At 64.7% G+C, this 15,587-nt stretch overlaps 2 protein-coding genes across 2 annotated transcripts; one reads left to right on the top strand and one right to left on the bottom strand.

The window, feature by feature from the left end:
- Window positions 1–84: 84 nt before the first annotated feature.
- On the top strand, window positions 85–5,132 carry SIGIRR (single Ig and TIR domain containing). Its single transcript, XM_083864487.1, has 10 exons — window positions 85–211; window positions 1,953–2,046; window positions 2,322–2,508; window positions 2,599–2,729; window positions 2,893–3,033; window positions 3,120–3,263; window positions 3,335–3,437; window positions 3,517–3,667; window positions 4,228–4,408; window positions 4,549–5,132. The coding sequence occupies exons 2-10, from the start codon at window positions 2,040–2,042 to the stop codon at window positions 4,749–4,751; spliced, it is 1,248 nt and encodes a 415-aa protein (XP_083720613.1). The 5' UTR covers window positions 85–211; window positions 1,953–2,039; the 3' UTR covers window positions 4,752–5,132.
- A 250-nt stretch (window positions 5,133–5,382) lies between these two features.
- On the bottom strand, window positions 5,383–12,450 carry PKP3 (plakophilin 3; the record flags this gene model as incomplete). The annotated part of the gene is made up of 13 exons (XM_083864435.1): window positions 5,383–6,597; window positions 6,839–6,926; window positions 7,302–7,494; window positions 7,694–7,847; window positions 8,009–8,194; window positions 8,513–8,680; window positions 8,898–9,015; window positions 9,163–9,337; window positions 9,540–9,744; window positions 9,870–9,993; window positions 10,341–11,047; window positions 11,163–11,239; window positions 12,231–12,450. 13 exons carry the CDS (start codon window positions 12,448–12,450, stop codon window positions 6,562–6,564), a joined length of 2,451 nt encoding a protein of 816 aa, XP_083720561.1. The 3' UTR covers window positions 5,383–6,561.
- Between the last annotated feature and the right edge of the window lie 3,137 nt (window positions 12,451–15,587).

The raw sequence follows: 15,587 nt of genomic DNA, 5'->3' as shown, positions 1-15,587 counted from the left end.
TCCCAGGGCCTGGCGCCCAGGGATTGGGGCAGCGGGAATGCCCGGCCGAGGGCAGGGGCTGAACTGGGAGGAGAAATAGATAAACTATTAAAACAGAAAGGAAAAAAAAAAAAAAGAGAGAGAGAGAAATTCCAAGCACTGATCTGGCCGGTCGGGTCGGCTCAAACGGGAGGCGACGAGCAGGAAGCCTGCGGCTGGGGAAGCTCCAAAGGTAAATGCAGCTCTGTTCTGCTTCCCTTTCCACGCTGAAGCCACCCCAGATGAGGTCAGCAGGGTTTCATCCTCACCCTGTTTCCTGTGCATTCCCATTCTGTCTCTCCTTTGCTCTCCTTTAGCTCTCCATCCCGCTTGCTCCCTCTGCACACCCACCCCACAACTCCCTGCCCATGGTGCCTCCCTGCCCTCTGCGCTTTCCCCATGGCCGTGCTCTAGGGAATGCCACGCCCAGCCACCATTCACCACCCCACAATGTCCACACGGTCCTCTGCCTCAAATCCAGGGTGTCCTCATGCCAGGATGTGGGAAATGGGAGCCACTGCTGCCCGTTAGCTGCTGCCCCTCTCCCCCTGTCATCCAACACTGTTGTTCCCTGGAGTAAAGGGCTCCGGGGGTTTTGGGGCCTTCCCACACCCCCTGTCCAGGCTGCAACTTGTTAGAGCTTCCTTATTCCGACCATCAGAGAAAATGTCTTAGCAGTGACCCATCCAGGGGCAGAGGCAGCCCTATGCCACCCTCATGAGTGTCTCCCACCCTTTCTCCATGAGAAATCCAGGTGGGCTGGCTCATCTCCATCCTGTCCTCTTCCTTCCCTGGCCATGGAGAAACTCAGTTAATCCTTTAGGTATAAATCACTTCCAGCTGGTCAAGCTGAACATGTACTGGGCGTCTCTCGTGTACCTTGATCCCTGTTTTCACCCCACGCCTGGCACTGGGCTGTTCCAGAGGGAAGAACCATGCTTGCATCCCTGCCCCAAGCCAGGCAGCACCACAGGCCTCCCCTTCCCATTCCACCAACAAACACAGGAGGACCAGCCCTGCTCCCAGCCAAAATCAGGGTGCATCCAGGAGTGCTGAAGCTCCAGAACAAAGAGGAGCCCTGAGAGAGGCTTTCACCCCTCTTGACTCCCAGAGCTGGGCCGAGTATTTACCATGGAAACACTGGCACCGTCACACCCCTGAGACTCCCACCTCAGCCCCCAGCACCCGCATCCCCCGCATCAGGACGTGGGGACACAGGAGCCCAGCCTTGCCAGGCTCTGCTCTGCTGTCTGCTCCCAGTATCCGCCTCCTCCCATGGGGCCATCCCAATGACATCGCTGGTGATGCCAGCTTGGGGTGGGGGGGGGGGGGTGTCCCTGTGTGCCATCCCTGTGCTCCCCGCTTGCCTGGAATGCCGTGCGCCTGTGCTAATCCCTGGGCACAGCCAAGGGGTAGCAACGCGTGAGGCTCCCAACACACCGGGAACACCGCACCCGCCGGGGAGCTCTCCAGTGGGAGGCTGCGTTTCCATAAACAAACCAGACCGCTGGTAATTAGCAGGTTCAAGGGCATGTCAAGCTGGAGGCAGCTCTGCAGCCCCGGCAGGGGGTTGTGGCAGGTGAAGGAGGTACCACTGAGACCCCCAAAGCTCTGGTTTCCCATGGCTGAGCTCATTTCCCCACCCTGGTTTTGGATTTGGGCTGAAGCCACATTTTTTAAATCCTGCAACCCCCAGCTAGCCATTAATCATCTCCCACGCATAAATTCACGGTTGGGAAAGCCAGGCTGGGAGTCAGTGCAGGGAGGGCAGGTGACACAGTGGCCACCAGACCGTGGGTGGGACGTGGCTTTGGCTTTACCGGAGAGCAGCACCCACCACCCCCAGATGGAATCGCTGCGGGGGCAGATGGGGGTGGCCGGGCCCTCCCTGTGCCAGCACTCACGGCGCTATTCCCGGTCTGTCCCCGGCCCAGCCCGCCCTGTGGCGGAGGCAGGTGGACTTTGCCTCCCCCGGAAGACGCCGCGTGAGATGCTGGCAGCGCCTGTCACCTGAACGCACCATGGCAGGTAGGTGAAATCCCAGTTCTCCCCTGTTCTCAGCTGGGAAGGATCCCTGTGTGAGCTCAGCTGGGGGTCCTGCTCTGATGTCACCTCTTAGGGTGCCGAGGGTCCTTCCCAGCCCCCCAAACCGGCTCAGCCTGTTGCTAAACAGCCACGAGCACCACTCAGTGCTAGACCCCCAAGGCAGAGCTTGTTTTTCCGGGATGGCTACAGCAGTCACCTGCCCTGGGGGGAGCTGGATCAGCTTCCCCATCCAAACCCCCTCCCCTCTGTGCCCCCAGACCTTTGCAGTGTGCCCCCTGAAATCCTGGTGCCGGCTGCCAACGAGACACTGGACCTGGTGCTGGGGAGCCAGGTCGAGCTGAACTGCACCGTGCGCTGGGCGGGCACCGAACGCTGCCAGCCCATTCCCACCTGGAGCAAGGATGGGCAGTGGCTGGGCAACGGGAGCAGCCAGGACACTGTCTGGTAAGGAGCCTGCCCTGGCCACCTCCATCCATCTGCTTTTGGGGGTTGTCACCACACGGCCCGACCCGCAGCATCCCCATGTTCTGTCAGGTCTGGCCAAAACTCCTCAGAGCAGTTCCTGGCCAGCGTCCTGCAGCTCAACCTCACCCACAGTGCTGATTTTGGGGTGTTTGCCTGCTGGATCAGCAATGCCACAGCCACCTTCACCCTGCAGCAAGCAGGTAGGGACCTGCTGGGGACAGGGAGGGGGCATCCCACAGAGAGCCCAGATGCACTGGGGGATTGAGGAGAGTGATGGAGGCCCTGCTGCCTCTCCCACACTGGGGTGCAAACCTGCACCAAACCCAGGTATGCTGCTCACCATGCCCTTCCCTGTCCTGGCAGAGGCAGCGGGGCACGTGCCGGCGGTGCTGGCAGCCCTCCTGGTCCTGGTGATCCTGGTGCTCCTGGCTGTGCTCTACATCCAGTGCCGCCTGAATGCGCTCCTCTGGTACCGGGACCGCTATGGAGAGCTGGAGATCAACGGTGAGCCAGAGGTGACATCCCACTGGGAACAGCCTCCCACGGTCTGGGGCTCACACATGTTATCCCTGCTCCATGGATCTCCCCAGATGGAAAGCTGTACGATGCCTACATCTCCCACGCCACTGCCCCAGATGACCGTAAGTTCGTCCACTTCATCATGAAGCCGCAGCTGGAAAACCGCCACGGATACAAACTCTTCCTGGATGAGCAGAACATCCTGCCCAACTCAGGTGGGCACCACGCAGGGTTGGACAGGGGCTGACACAGGGACCTGGGGGCTTGACACCCTTTCTGCCCACAGAGCCATCAGCTGACCTCATCATGAATGTCAGCCGGTGCCGGCGCCTCATCGTGGTGCTCTCCGTCGCATACCTGGAGCAGGACTGGTGCAACAGCAGCTTCAGGTAGGAGCAGAGTAGCCCCCACAGGAGTGGAGAGGGGCTCGTGGGTCCTTCACCCTCCTGTCACCCACCTGTCTCGCAGGGAAGGGCTCTGGAGGCTGCTGGAGCTTTCCAGGAAACCCATCTTCATCGTCTTCGAGAGCCAGTACCGGGAGATCACTCACCCTGCCATCACCCTGCTGAAGCAGCACCGGAACACCGTGACCCTGCTGGTGTGGAGAGCCAGCTCCATGGTGAGTGCCAAGCAGGATCCTGACCCCCAACCCCACTGTGCCAGCCTCCCTGCTGCCCTTTGGGGCTGCCCCATGGTGGGAGCTGAGCAGGACCCATCCCACCAGCACCCCCTTCCATTCCCAGCTCTGCATTTTGGGTCAACCTCCCTGCTGCCCTCTGGGGCTGCGCCCTGGGCTCCAGTGCTAAAGAGCAGGTTGGGGCACTCATCTTTTTGGAGGACATTTAAAAACCCAACAAGAAGAGCCCCAGATTTGGGAGCTCACCCTCCAAACCTGCATGGTCAGGACCCCATGACACTCCAGGGCCTCCCTATCGTCAGCTCCCAGAGCGGAGCTGGCCCAGGGCCACTCCGGCCCTCTTGGGGCCAGGCTGGGAGCCGGAGCCCTGGGGAGCGTTCAGCAGGTCGGGCCGGTTTCTCCGCCGGCGCCTGGGCACGGTGCCACTGGAGCACAGCCTCACCTTGGCCCAGCTCCCGGCGCCGGGGAGAGGGAGCCGAGCCCGTGAAACCGTGCGGGGCCGTGCTCCAGTGCTCCCTGCCCGGCTCATCCCCTCCCTGCAGACCCCATCGTCGGACTTCTGGAAGGAGCTGTGCCTGGCCCTGCCGCGCAAGGTGTCCTTCCTGGGGAGCGTGGGGGACCCGCAGACCCAGCTGCAGGAGGACAAGGACCCCATGCTGATCCTGCACAGCAGCTACCTGAGCAGCGGGGGAGACTTGGACCCCGACGGGGACCTCGGCACAGGTCCATGTCCCTGCTGCTTCTCCCGAGGGGACAGATGTGCGCTGGAGGGCTCTCCTGGGCTTTGCCTCCCGCTCCTGTGGCGGCGGGGTGGGTCCAGCCCCTTCCCCCTCCACCTAAACCCAGCTCCCTGTTCCTGCCAGGCCTCCGAGGGCGCGTTTTCGGGAGCCCCCCGCCGCCCCGCCTCGGCGGGCGCAGCGCTCCCGCGGCCCCGGCATCCAGCGGGATGGAGGACGCGCAGCTGCGGGACGGGCAGCGCTCCGAGCTCGACGTCTCGGATCTGGGATCCCGTAACTACGGCGCCCGCACAGACTTCTACTGCCTGGTGACAGAGGATGACATCTGAGCGGGACCACAGGTGTCCCCCATCCCTATGGGGACATACGGACCAGGTCAGGGCCGAGGAGCCCGGGAGTTACGGGATCAGAGCCATGGCCATGCTAGGAAACGAGGAGCTGGCTCCAAAGTGGAAAACTGGAAAACCAGCGCCAGGAGCACCCTGCCCATAATACCTCAGTACCACCCCTGGGTTCCTCCCGGGTGGCTGGGCCACGTCCCTTGCAGTGGGTGGCAGAGATGTTCTTCCTGCGTGATGGACAAGTGCTGGCATGGGTGATGCTCTCCAAGGAACAACATGCCCCAGCCCTAGGGAGTGCCTGGCAGGAGTGGTGGCAGCACGTTTGTCCTGTATGGGAACCCCCGTGACAATAAAAGGCTGCTGCACCCACTGGGTCTGTCCATGATGGGGACACAGGTGACATGGGAGGGTCTCCCCACCACAGGCAGTGCTCTGGTCTATCCTTCCCACACCAGTGTCCCACTAACTCAGGACCATGCCAGGCAGAGTGTGGTGTGGCACCACGGGGTGAGCTCACCCTGTGCTGGTGTCCCCATGGCACTGTTGTCACTGGTGTCACTGTTCCCTCTCCCAAGTGCCATCCAAACACAGGTGCAGGTGGGCATCACTCAAGGCCTTTATTTCAGGGGTACACAGGGCTGGGGGGTTGTACACAGAGAGCTGCAGAGCCAAACACCCCGTGACCCCGAGCTGTGACTGCACCGGTGCCGCTCAGCGTGGGGGCCACTCCAGCCCCTCCACCTGCTCCCCCCATCCTCTCACCCCTCTACCTACTCTACATCGTGCCCCCCGGGGTGCCCTGAGCCCCCCAAGCATGGGGACTCCCCCAGCCCCAAATCCACCGGCAGCCCAAAGCCACCCCTAGCCCACCCACATGTCCCCTCCTAGCCACCACCATGGCACAGAGAGCTTTGGACCCGTCTGCACCCAGCACTGGGGACACCAGGGGCATCTCCCCACCCATGGGGTGACGCTGCTCAGCAAACACGACCCGGACAGCCCTGCCCGGATCCTGCTCCTGCTGTGCCAGCAGGGCCCAGCCCTGGCAGCAGCTGGTGAGGAGCGACAGCAGCGGCTGTGCCACCCTGGGGCAGTGCCCACAGGGTGACAGACGGAGCCCTGCGGCCCTCCCAGGTTTCCTGCAGTGAGGGCACAGGCAGCCCCATCAGGCACAACTCCCTACCCACCCTCCCTAGCAAAGGGGAAGGCAGCGCTGTCATGGTATCACTTCCCAGCTCCCTGCAGTGCTGTGCCACCCCATAAACTGTGGGAAGCCACCTCAGAGCCCTCCAAGCCCACAAGCCATGCAAAGCCCCATCCCCACCCAGCCAGGGCAGAACAGAAGTGTAACCCACAGCACATCCCACACTGGTACAGGGCACAGACACCTCCTAGCCCTGCAGCTCAAGGAGCTGGGATGAAGCACCCCCAGAAGCCCCCTTGCCCCAGAATTGCTCTACAGGAACCTTCCCAACTCCCTGCAGCTCCTGCCCCCATCAAGCTGCAGGACAAGCCAAATTTTGCAGACAGCTGCCTAAGAGGTGCCATGGGGCAGCCCTCCCCTAACTAGGGTCCCAGTGGGGCCCCACAGCAGAGCCAAAAGCAGCTGCTGGGTTTAAGGCTGGGCAGGAGAGAGGACAAGTGTCCCCCAGCCAGGGAAGGGACCTGGCAGAGGGGGAAGGCACGTGGGATGCAGGGATTAGGCTACAGAGCAGGGGTCTGGCGGTGAGCAGCCTGCCCATGGCATGGCCGGCAGCACGGAGCATCCCAGCGAGGCATTCCAGCTCTCAAGGTGTCCTCACAGGCTGAGGAAGTCCTCCTTCCGGTACCCCTTCTGCAAGGAGACAGCCCCATCAGGCACATGGAGCCCCTCTGCTCCGGGACTGATGGCCACACTGTTCCCACCCCACCTGTTCCGGGATGTGCCCACACCTGAAGAAAAGCAGGTGTGGAGTGGGGCCCCACCATATCCTGGGAAGCATTTAGGCAGTGTGGCTCTCCAGGATGAACCCTCTGGCCTTGATTCCCTAGGGATCCTCCCACTGGCTGTGGGAGGCTGTGGAATGGGTACGTACCATCTTGAAGTCCCGGTGGAGCTTGGTGTACTGCCACATGTTTCCCAGGAGGCTGGCGGCAGCTCGGGAGGACTTCTCGTTGTCTGAGCTGGAAAGGGAAAGGATGCAATGAGGTTTTGGGGACCACTGAGCACGGGACAGTGCTCGCCAGCCCCAGGCGATCACCCCAGAAGGGGCTTAGTGTGGGTGGGGAGAGACAGCAGGTGAACATCTGGATCCCACCATAATAGACAGAAGCAGAGAGAGGTTCCCTGATGGGAAAAGGCAGCTGTGGCAATGGTGGGGTGTCCTCATGGGGTGACAAAGGGCTGGAAGGTGGCCACGAGGCTACTCTGAGCCAGTGTGAGGACTCCCAACACCAAGGTATGGGAAGGGAAACATGACCCTGTTCCACTGTGCTGGAGCAGGAACGAAGAGAACAGGACAGGAGCCCAGGTGTGAGTTGGGACACGGCAGCTCCCACCTGTCCCGTCGCTTCTTGATGAAGAAGAGCTTCCTGAGGCCGTCAAAGTAGACAATGTCACGGGCAGCCATGGGGCTCTCCACCACCAGGTTGTTGAGCACCGCGATGATGTTCACGATGACGTCGGCAGGTGGGGCCTTGTCCCCGACACTCCCTGGCAGCTTCTCGATCAGGTGGCTCACCACCTTGGTGGCTGTGGGCAAAGGGCATATCTGGGCTGGTGGCCAGGGACAGAGCCATGTCTGGGAACAGGGGATGGAGCAGCCCGCAGACTCAGCTCCAAGTGAGGATGCAGCAAGCAGGACGGGGTTGGGATGTGTCTGGAGATAACAGGAGGCAAAGGAAAAGGTTGGGAAGCAGCCCCCCAGCCCTGGTCCGCCCCTGGCACTCACACATCTCATCCTTATTGCGGGCATGGCGAGACAGGTTGCGGATGAGGCCAGTGAGGGAGCGCAGCTGGTGGTGGTCGGCGGTGCGGACACGGTCCAGCACGGGATTCAGGATGCGCTCCTGCTCCAGCGCCAGCCGGCTCAGCACACCCGCCCACTGCAAGGCAAACATCCCCTTAGAGACCCTGCCAGCTCCCTCCTCCTCCTCCCACTCACTGGGAGCAGCTCAGGGTGAACCCTGCCCAGGTAGGTGCCCCCTTCCCAGCATGGCTGTGATGGGCAGGCAGTGGGGACCCCCAGGCTGTCCCCAGGCCTCACCCTGCGGTCCCCGGCTGTGATGTTCTGCAGAGCACCTGAGGCCGCCTCTGTTGTGTGCTTGTTGAGCTCGCAGCGCTGCAGCAGCCGGTTGTAGATGCCCACAATCTGCGGGTTCCAGAGCCACTCCATGCCCTTGGGGTCCTTGGAGACCTCCGTGAAGGTGACGATGTCTGCGTTCAGGTAGTGCTGAGGGACAGGGGCATTGTTAGATTCTGAGGGTGTCCCCTCTGCAGTGTCCCCTTTTCCCTGCCTGCCTGGCCTAAACTGCTGGGCAGGGAGCTGGCAGGTCACCTTGGCTGCATCATGCCCAACAGCATGGAAAAACAGGGATTCAGCACCCTGATTCACCCCAAACACCTGATTCACCTTCTGCTGAGCTCACCCCTGTGTCCCACCCACCAGCTGAGGCTGGCGTCCACCTCCACCCTGGCATCACCGCTGCTGCCAGCACTTCCCAGTGCCAGCTCCACCCTGGTGACACGGCCAGGATGTGCCCCCACTAACCTCCCGGGCTTTCTTGCTCTGGGGGCTGAAGCAGCCCACCAGCTCTCCCGTCACCGTGCCGCCAGCATTCCTCCGGTGGCCCTCGAGGCGCTGGAGCGAGGACGGGGGCATCTCATCATACAAGCGGTAGGAGAGGTTGCGCAGGACACAGACAGCATTCTCCACGCTCTGGGGGGCACAGGGGACACAAGGGTGTCATCCCTGGGCCACCTGCAGGGTGTGTCCAGCTGCCACAGGTGCTCCATGGCAGAGTGATGTCACCGGCTGTACCCACTGAGTCGGATAGAGCCAGGCCGGTTCTCCCAGCATCACATCAAGGTGTGCCTTTGCACAATGGGACAGGGGAGCAGCGCCTCAGCTCCCCCAACACCAGCTCGGGGCTCACCTTGTCCTCCGACTTCCCCACCTCCAGGGAGCTGTTCACATAGTGGATCATGGAGTCCACCAGCCCATGGCATTCGCGCATCTTCTGCCGGGTCTGCTGGCTGGCAGAGCTCAGGTTCCTGCAATGGGAACAGGGTTCTGTCATGGAGAGAAGGGGATTCCCCACAGCCACCCTTGCTGAGTCCAAAAAGAGCACTGCAAACAGTGCTCCTGTCTCTTCCTCCCTCCAAAACTTTGCTCCCAGGGGGAGGACCTGGAGGAGATACCTGAGGAAGCCTGTGGAGTTGTAAAAGATCTCTGCCTCTGAGGGGTTCTGCTGGATGACACCCGAGCCCCCCAGCCCAGAGAGAGGGACCAGGACCAGGTCCGTGAGCTGCTCCAGTGTGTCCCGGGCCAGGCGATCCTTCAGGTTGTCACTGGAGGAGAGATTCCACAGGATCCCTGCACAGAGTGGGACCCTCAGTAGCAGAATGGCTGGAGAGCACATCCACCCCAACTCCCCTTCCTGGGGGACTCATGCTGGTGACAACCAAGCAAAAGGATCAACCCCGTGGAGCATCATCCCAGCTTTGTTCACATGAGGGCAGTAGAGAACCACCCCTGGGGGAGGGGGACCCCTGCCCACCCCGCCAGTGTCCCCAACCTGTGACATTCTTGCGGAGCTCGTCGTCGGGCTCCCGCAGGGTGCGCATGAGCTCGTAGATGCCGTTCTCCTCCACCAGCGCCAGCTTGTTCTCGGCGTTGTCGTAGATGAGGTTGCGCATGGCGCCGGTGGCGTGGCGCTGCACCTCCTGGTTTGGGCTGTTGAACAGCTTCACCAGCTTGGGCATGGCCTGCAGGCTGCGGGCCTGGGGGACAGCCCGGGGGGGTCAGACATGCTGTGCTCCAGGGCTCCCTCCAGCCCCTGCACCAGCCTGGGAAACCCCCTCCTCCCACTGGGAAACCCCCTGCTCCCACCCTTCCAGGGGCTCACCTGTTTCTTGGCACTGCTATCACTGTAGCACTTGTGCTGCAGGTAGGCAGCACCCAGCACCTGCAGGTTGGGGTCACTGGCAATCAGGTACTTCACTGCTGAGGGCAGGTCAATGTCATCGAACCTGGAACCACAGCCAGATGAGTGTCCCACATCTCCAAAGAGCCCCACCAACCCATCTCCTTCCCAATGTGTCCTGTGCAGGGGACTCCATTTCCAGGGGGATAAGCATCATCCTCCTGCCATGTCTCAGGATGTGTCCATGGAGGAGCTAAGGTCAGAAGCAGGACACACTCAGAGGTCAGCCTGTGCTGTGGTTCATCACCACAAGACCAAGCCACATCCACCATCCCACCGCTCTTCCCAACATCCCTGGTGCCCAGTAGGAGCTGGAGGGGTCTGCCCTCCCCCAGCAGGTGACCACAGCGGGGACAAGGACTGAGACACCTTGGAGCAGCCCCCGGTCCTCACCCTCCGGCGTGGTGTCCAAGCAGCGTGCCATGCCCGTTGTACATCTCCATGGCGCGCGGCTCTGCCAGGTGGTGGCCGGACTCGGCCAGGCTGCGCACGGAGGGGGCACGAGAGCTGTGCTCCCCCAGACCCAGGAAGGCACCGCTGCCTCCCGCCGGCATCGTGCCGAAGGAGCCGGTGCTGAGCCGGGAGCGGTTGTTGCTCTGGAAGCGCTGGAGCGTGCGCATGGCGGGCGCACGGATGGTGCGGCTCGGCGGCCCCTCGGCGCCGTCCAGCCAGTCACAGCCGGCCTTGGAGGCCGTGCCGGAGCTCAGCTGCCGCTCGAAGGCGAAGGAGCGGCCGAAGCCGCCGGCGGCCTGGCTCTTGTAGAGCTGCCGGTGCCCCGGCGCGTCCAGCTGCTCCGACAGGACGCTGTAGCGGTCGTCGGCGAGCGGGACGGGCCCGTCGGCCAGGCGGAGAGAGCGCAGCGACAGCGTGTCCAGGTTCTGCCGGCAGCGGAAGTTGCGCTCGTGGAAGGAGCTGGGCCGCGGCGAGGTGGTGGCCACCTGCGAGGCCGCGTAGCCGGCGGTGTAGGCACGGCCCTTGGCCAGGCCCCCGTTGCTGATGGTGGCCACGCGCTTGTGCGGGGTGAGGTCCACGGCCGAGCGCGAGGACCAGCCGCTGCCCCGCAGCGTGCCGAAATCCTTCTTGGCCAGCGGCTGGTACAGCTGCAGGGGGAAAACGGAAGGTTAGGAGTGCATCTCTCTGCTCCCACCAGGGGAGCGCAGAGCTGTCCTCGGCACAGCCGGGGTGGTGGGCAGGGGACAGAGCCCCGGTACGTACCGAGGCTTTGGGATCCACACCATTGCTCTGGGAACGGGAGCTGAAGGAGGAGCGCAGGGTCGAGCTGTACTGACCACCTGCAGGACAGCCCAGAGGAGGCAGTGTAAGCATGGGCAGGGCAGGAAGCGATCTGGAGATCAAAGATCACCCCAGCTCATCCCAGGGGGACCTGCTGCGAGAACCATGGCAGGGCAAGCAGAGCTGGGGGGACAAAGGGGTGGGAGGAGGCCACCTGCACTTGCCCGCTGGCCACGGGGAGCAGAAGTGGCCTCCCCGCCCTGCCTCATGCCCCGACGGCGAGGGCACTAATTGCCACCTTGGCGGGGACGCTGCGGCTCAGCCCGGTCCCCCCTGAGCTGGATCGGCAGCCCAGGCATCCCCCCCACAGCCAGTCCCGGCTCCCCGCGCTGGGATCGGGACGACCCTGGCAGGGATGTGAACACCCCAGTGCCCCTCACGGCACCTCACGCTGCCCCATCCGCCCTGCCACCGCCCCGGGGCCGCCGGCGGGACGGCACAAGGACGGGACAGGGACGCCGCCAGGGCTGGCGGTGCCAGGTGCGTGACTCACGCCCGGGGCAGCCCTCGGGGTGTCAGGGGGGCTCTGTCCCCACCCCTGGGGTCCCCAGCGCGGGTGTCGGGGCTCGGGGGATCCCGGCGGTGCCGGGCGGGGCAGCAGGGCGGAGGCCGCCGGCGCAGACGTTAAATGGAGGAGCTGGAGCCGGGCCAGCGCTGCCGCTCAGGGCTGGGGGGGCTCTGCCAGGGCGGGAAAATCCTCCCCCCTGCCAGCCCAAAGCAGCGTGTGGGACCCCACCAGCCCAAAGCCCTCCGAGGGCAGGTGGGGAAACTGAGGCAAGGACCCCGAGTGGGGGGAAATGAGCCCAGGCCGGGGCTGAGCTACCCCTGCCCCCAGCGCCGGGGATGCTCGGGGGCGTTCGGGGAACTCGCTCGGGGTGGGGGGCAGCCCCCAACCCTCAGCCAGGGAGCGCCCAGAGCCCAGTGCCGGCGGAGGGGCTCCCACCACCCTTCCCACCGCGCGTTCCCAGGGGGTCCCGGGGGGTCTCCCACCTCTGGTGCCGTCGGGGAGATCCTCGGGGCGGGCGGGCGCTTGCCCCCGCAGCATCATGCGGATGCGGACCTGCTCCTGGACACGGGCGCTGCGCAGCCGCTGGGCCTCGGCCGCCTCCCGGCCACGCTCGTCCAGCTGCCGGTCCGAGGGCAAGGCCAGGGAGCAGACGCCGGCCTCGGGCTGCAGGGCCGACAGCAGGAACGCGTTAGTCTCCTGCATGGCGACGAGGGGCCGCGGCCAGCCCGGCCGCCCTGCGCAGGTGAGCGGCGGCAGTGGCGGCGTTCCGGCGTTCCCCAGCCGTAGGGAGGCTCCGTCCCGGCCCGTCCGTCCCGCCCCGCCGCCACGCCTCGCCGGGAAAAGGAGGGGGCCCCACCGGGGCCACTGTCACCGTTGATACCATCACCATTGTCACTGACACAGGTGGAGGTGCCCCGGGGTGACCTCGCGGGGACAAGGGAGACGGGTGGTCCAGGGGTCTGGGGGTCCTACCTTGGGAAAAGCCAGGGTCCCCTCAGACAGTCACCCCCTGACTGTGGGCAGCCACACCAGGGAGCCCCAGAGCCCCACACTGTCCCATCAATGAGCCCAAGACCCCCAGGCAACCTCCCAGGAGAGCCCTGGGCCGCCCAGAAGGCTCCCCATTGATCCCTGCCATTGAACCAGGGACACCCACATTGTTCCTCCAGCGAGCCCTGGAGTCTCAGGTGGTCTCTTGGAGAGCCCCAGACCCTCGGAGAGCCTTCCCACTGACCTCCAGAGACTCACATGGCCCAGTCCACTGAGCCACAGACCCCTACAGTGTCCCTCCAGTGAGCTCAAGACCCCCAGGAAACCTCCTAGGAGAGTGCTCTGGCCTCCATATGATCTCTCTGTACAGCTCTGGACCCTCAGATTGTCACTCCAGTGAGCCCCAGACCCCCACATGGGCTCCCAGGGGTGGCACAGACTACCAGGGAGACCCCTCAACCAGCCCTGACCACAAAGCCCCAACAAAGGCAGCCTCAACAAGGACCCCCAGACCACTCAAAGCCGCTTTCCAGGAGTACTCTGGGCCCCCATCTGGCACGGGGGTCCGGCCTGGAGTGGGGGCTCCCTGCAGTCATTCCTGGCCGGGCCCTCCCCTGCTTTGCTTTTCAAATCAGCCGGGGAACGAAAAAACAGCAATAATAGAAAAGGGGCGGCTGAGCGCCGCGGGCCGGCGGTGACGAACGCGGTGACTCAGGGCCCGCTGCCACCGCAGGTACTAATTATCCTCGCCCCACCTGCCGAGCCGCCCCATCGCAGCCGGGCTGGGGACACCACGGCCCCCCGGCCCGCTGTGCTCGGGGTCAGCTCCCCAAATCCCCCCGGTGCCCCGCAGCCTCGGCTCGCCGACCGAGCGGGTCATTCCCGACCGGAGCTGTGGCCCTTCTCAGCCCCCGCTCGGGGACACGGCGGCTCCGTGTCACCGGCCGGGTGGTGTGGGGTGAGCGTGGCCAGGCGGGCCTGGCTCTGTGGCCAGCCCTGGCTCAGCGCTTGGCGTCACCGCTGCAGCGGCGTGCCGGGCTGGGCCGGGTTTACAACACCCGCCGGTGACACCGGGCGCGCTTCGGTCGGGGGTGAAAAGGGCGGCTGTCCCCGAGGAATGTGCCGCCGTCAGCAGGAGCCGGGGCGGGGGCGGGGTGGCAGGAGCTGCGGGCCTGCAGTTTGGGGTGACAGTCCCCTGCCGGGCCCCCAGGCCCCCCTGGGTGGCACCACCCCGATGTGCCGAGGATCAACCCCTCCAACCCACCTCCCCGGCTCTGGGGTTTGTGGGAGGCCCCTTTTACCCAGGGGCCACCCCTGAGCATTTTGGGGTCCAGCACCCCGGAAAACCCCCGAGGCCCCCCCTTCTCCCACCGCGGCACCACCCCACGGGCGCACGGAGCTTGGCAGAGCTCGGCGGGCGCTCCCAACCCTCGGAGCCCGGATGAATCACGGGTTCCCCCCGCAGCGGGCGGAGGGGGTGGATCGCTCCCTCTACAAGCCGACACTTGCCCGCCGTCCCCGTGCCAGGATCCCGGGGGATCGGGGCCATCCCGGGAGCCCCCAGCCCCAGGAACAGAGGGGCTCTGGGGGACAACCCTGAGCCCACTGACACCCCCACCTTCCCCCAGCTCTGTCTCCCTCCCAAACCCCCATTCCCCCAGCATAACACCGCCCTGCAGCTGACAAATGGGAATTTGGGGGTCCCGGGGGATTCAAGGAATGCTTGGAGCTGCAATGGGCAGCGCCGGCCTCATCAAGCAGCTCGCTGTTAATTGGGGAAGGATAGGAGGGGGATACATCCACCAGGGGGCTTTAAACCAGCAAATCAGCACAAAGAAAACATTTGAAGCAAAACTGAGGGATTTCCCAGGGGATCCGACCGCAGCTGGAATGACACAGAATCAAATAAACCCAATGTGGGGTCCCTAAAGCAGTCTCTGGCCGCCCCCCAGCCTGCAGGCACCGCTCTGTCACTCCCTCGCGGGGTGACACAGCCACCACATTCCCGAGGGAGCCCCGCGTCCTCTCCCACCCCCCGAGCAGCACCGAGTGCCCCATTCCCCACGCCCAGGTGGTCCCCCGGGGCTGGCCGTGCCCGCCGGGGCCAGCGGCGCTGGGCAGGGAGTGGCCGCGGTGGCTCCGCGCGCACGTGCCGGGAGCCACGCTGGGGACACCGAGGCACAGGGAGGGACAGAGGGACAAACCTCGGGGCCGGAGCTGGCCCGCGTTGGGCAGCCACCGGACACACATGTTGGAGCCCCAGACCCCCGGCACCACCCCGGCCGGTGGATGGGGACAGGGCGCGCGGCAGGGCGAGTGACACCGGCTCTCCCCGGGGACCCGCGGTGGGGACAGTGATGAGGATGGCCGCGGGAGTGGCCGGCACGTACCTGGGTGGGTGGCCCCGGAGGGCCGTTGTCCTGCAGCATCCTCGGGAGGGCAGGTGCACCCCTGGGTGCTGCGGGGCGCGGGTGGGCGCCGGCGTCTGCGGCGGGCGTGGGGCGCACGGGCCCGCCCCGCACCTCGCCCAACCAGTCTCCTCGCCGGGGTTTTGCATGGAACCCGCTCGCCTCCCCGCCGAGCCCGGGATCTCGGGGCTCACCGGGGCTCCTCAGAACCTTCAGCACGGCCAGGGGCCTGTGGGGGACAGCCCCCACAGTGGAGCCACGTCTTGGCCACCTTCATGATGCTGCAAAGAGTCCCCAGGGATCCCCACCGCCACCATGGCCATGATCCAATGTGTCCTTCCCCCCACATCCCACTGAACATCCAGCTCGGGGCACCCATGGGTGCAACAGGGAGGGTTTGGGGGTGCCAGAAGGAGAAGATGGAGGAGAGGCAGAGCTTGG

Source organism: Zosterops lateralis, assembly GCF_965231275.1.
Source record: "Zosterops lateralis genome assembly, chromosome: 6".
Taxonomy (NCBI): Eukaryota; Metazoa; Chordata; class Aves; order Passeriformes; family Zosteropidae; genus Zosterops; species Zosterops lateralis.
The sequence above is the reverse complement of the archived record's forward strand: the minus strand, read 5'-3'. Positions and strand labels throughout refer to the sequence as shown.